This window comes from Hippocampus comes, unplaced genomic scaffold (genome assembly GCF_001891065.2).
Source record: "Hippocampus comes isolate QL1 unplaced genomic scaffold, H_comes_QL1_v1.1 C16683018, whole genome shotgun sequence".
Lineage (NCBI taxonomy): Eukaryota > Metazoa > Chordata > Actinopteri > Syngnathiformes > Syngnathidae > Hippocampus > Hippocampus comes.
This window is the reverse complement of record NW_017836588.1, coordinates 1-688: the sequence shown is the minus strand read 5'-3', so window position 1 is coordinate 688 and position 688 is coordinate 1. Positions and strand designations below refer to the sequence as shown.

The 688-nt window shown below is 53.1% G+C and overlaps 1 protein-coding gene across 1 annotated transcript; it reads left to right on the top strand.

The window, feature by feature from the left end:
* Positions 1-124: 124 nt before the first annotated feature.
* Positions 125-685, top strand: LOC109508884 (hexokinase-1-like; the record flags this gene model as incomplete). The annotated part of the gene is made up of 3 exons (XM_019858820.1): positions 125-295; positions 360-479; positions 584-685. Coding segments are annotated over 3 exons (393 nt in total), but the record flags the coding sequence as incomplete, so codon positions are not given.
* Between the last annotated feature and the right edge of the window lie 3 nt (positions 686-688).

The following is a 688-nucleotide window of genomic DNA, read 5'->3' as shown; positions in this document are numbered from 1 at the left end:
CCGAGGGAGGGACCCCCCCCTCGGGGCAATCACTTCACCGCACCGCCAAATATGGACCACTCACTTTATCAGAAGCTAAAACGCTTTTAGCCGATGCTGATCTGGGCTTCCTCTTGGAATTCCAAATGTCTTTCCTTTCTGTCCAGAAAACGGAGACTTCCTCGCTCTGGACCTCGGTGGGACAAACTTCCGTGTGCTTCTGGTCAAGATTCGCAGCGGCAAGAGGCGGTCTGTGGAGATGCATAACAAAATATACGCCATTCCCATCGAGGTTATGCAGGGAACGGGAGAGGAGGTAACTTAACGCGTTGGCCACCGTCTTCCCGGAACGGTTCAGGAAGTGTCGATCAATTTCACAGCTCTTTGACCACATCGTGCACTGCATCTCGGACTTCCTGGACTACATGGGGATGAAGAGTGCCCGTTTGCCGCTGGGCTTCACCTTCTCCTTCCCTTGCCATCAGACCAGCCTGGATGCAGTGAGTTTGCCCGAAACACTGAGCTCAAGCCACAAGTTCGCCAAATCTCAAACGATACCAAGCTAATTTGCCAAGAGCTCATCGTGCTTTGTGTTGTTCGGCAGGGAATACTCGTGACCTGGACCAAAGGCTTCAAAGCCACCGACTGTGAGGGCGAAGATGTGGTGGAGCTTCTGAGGGAGGCCATCAAGAGGAAAGAGGTCATTCAG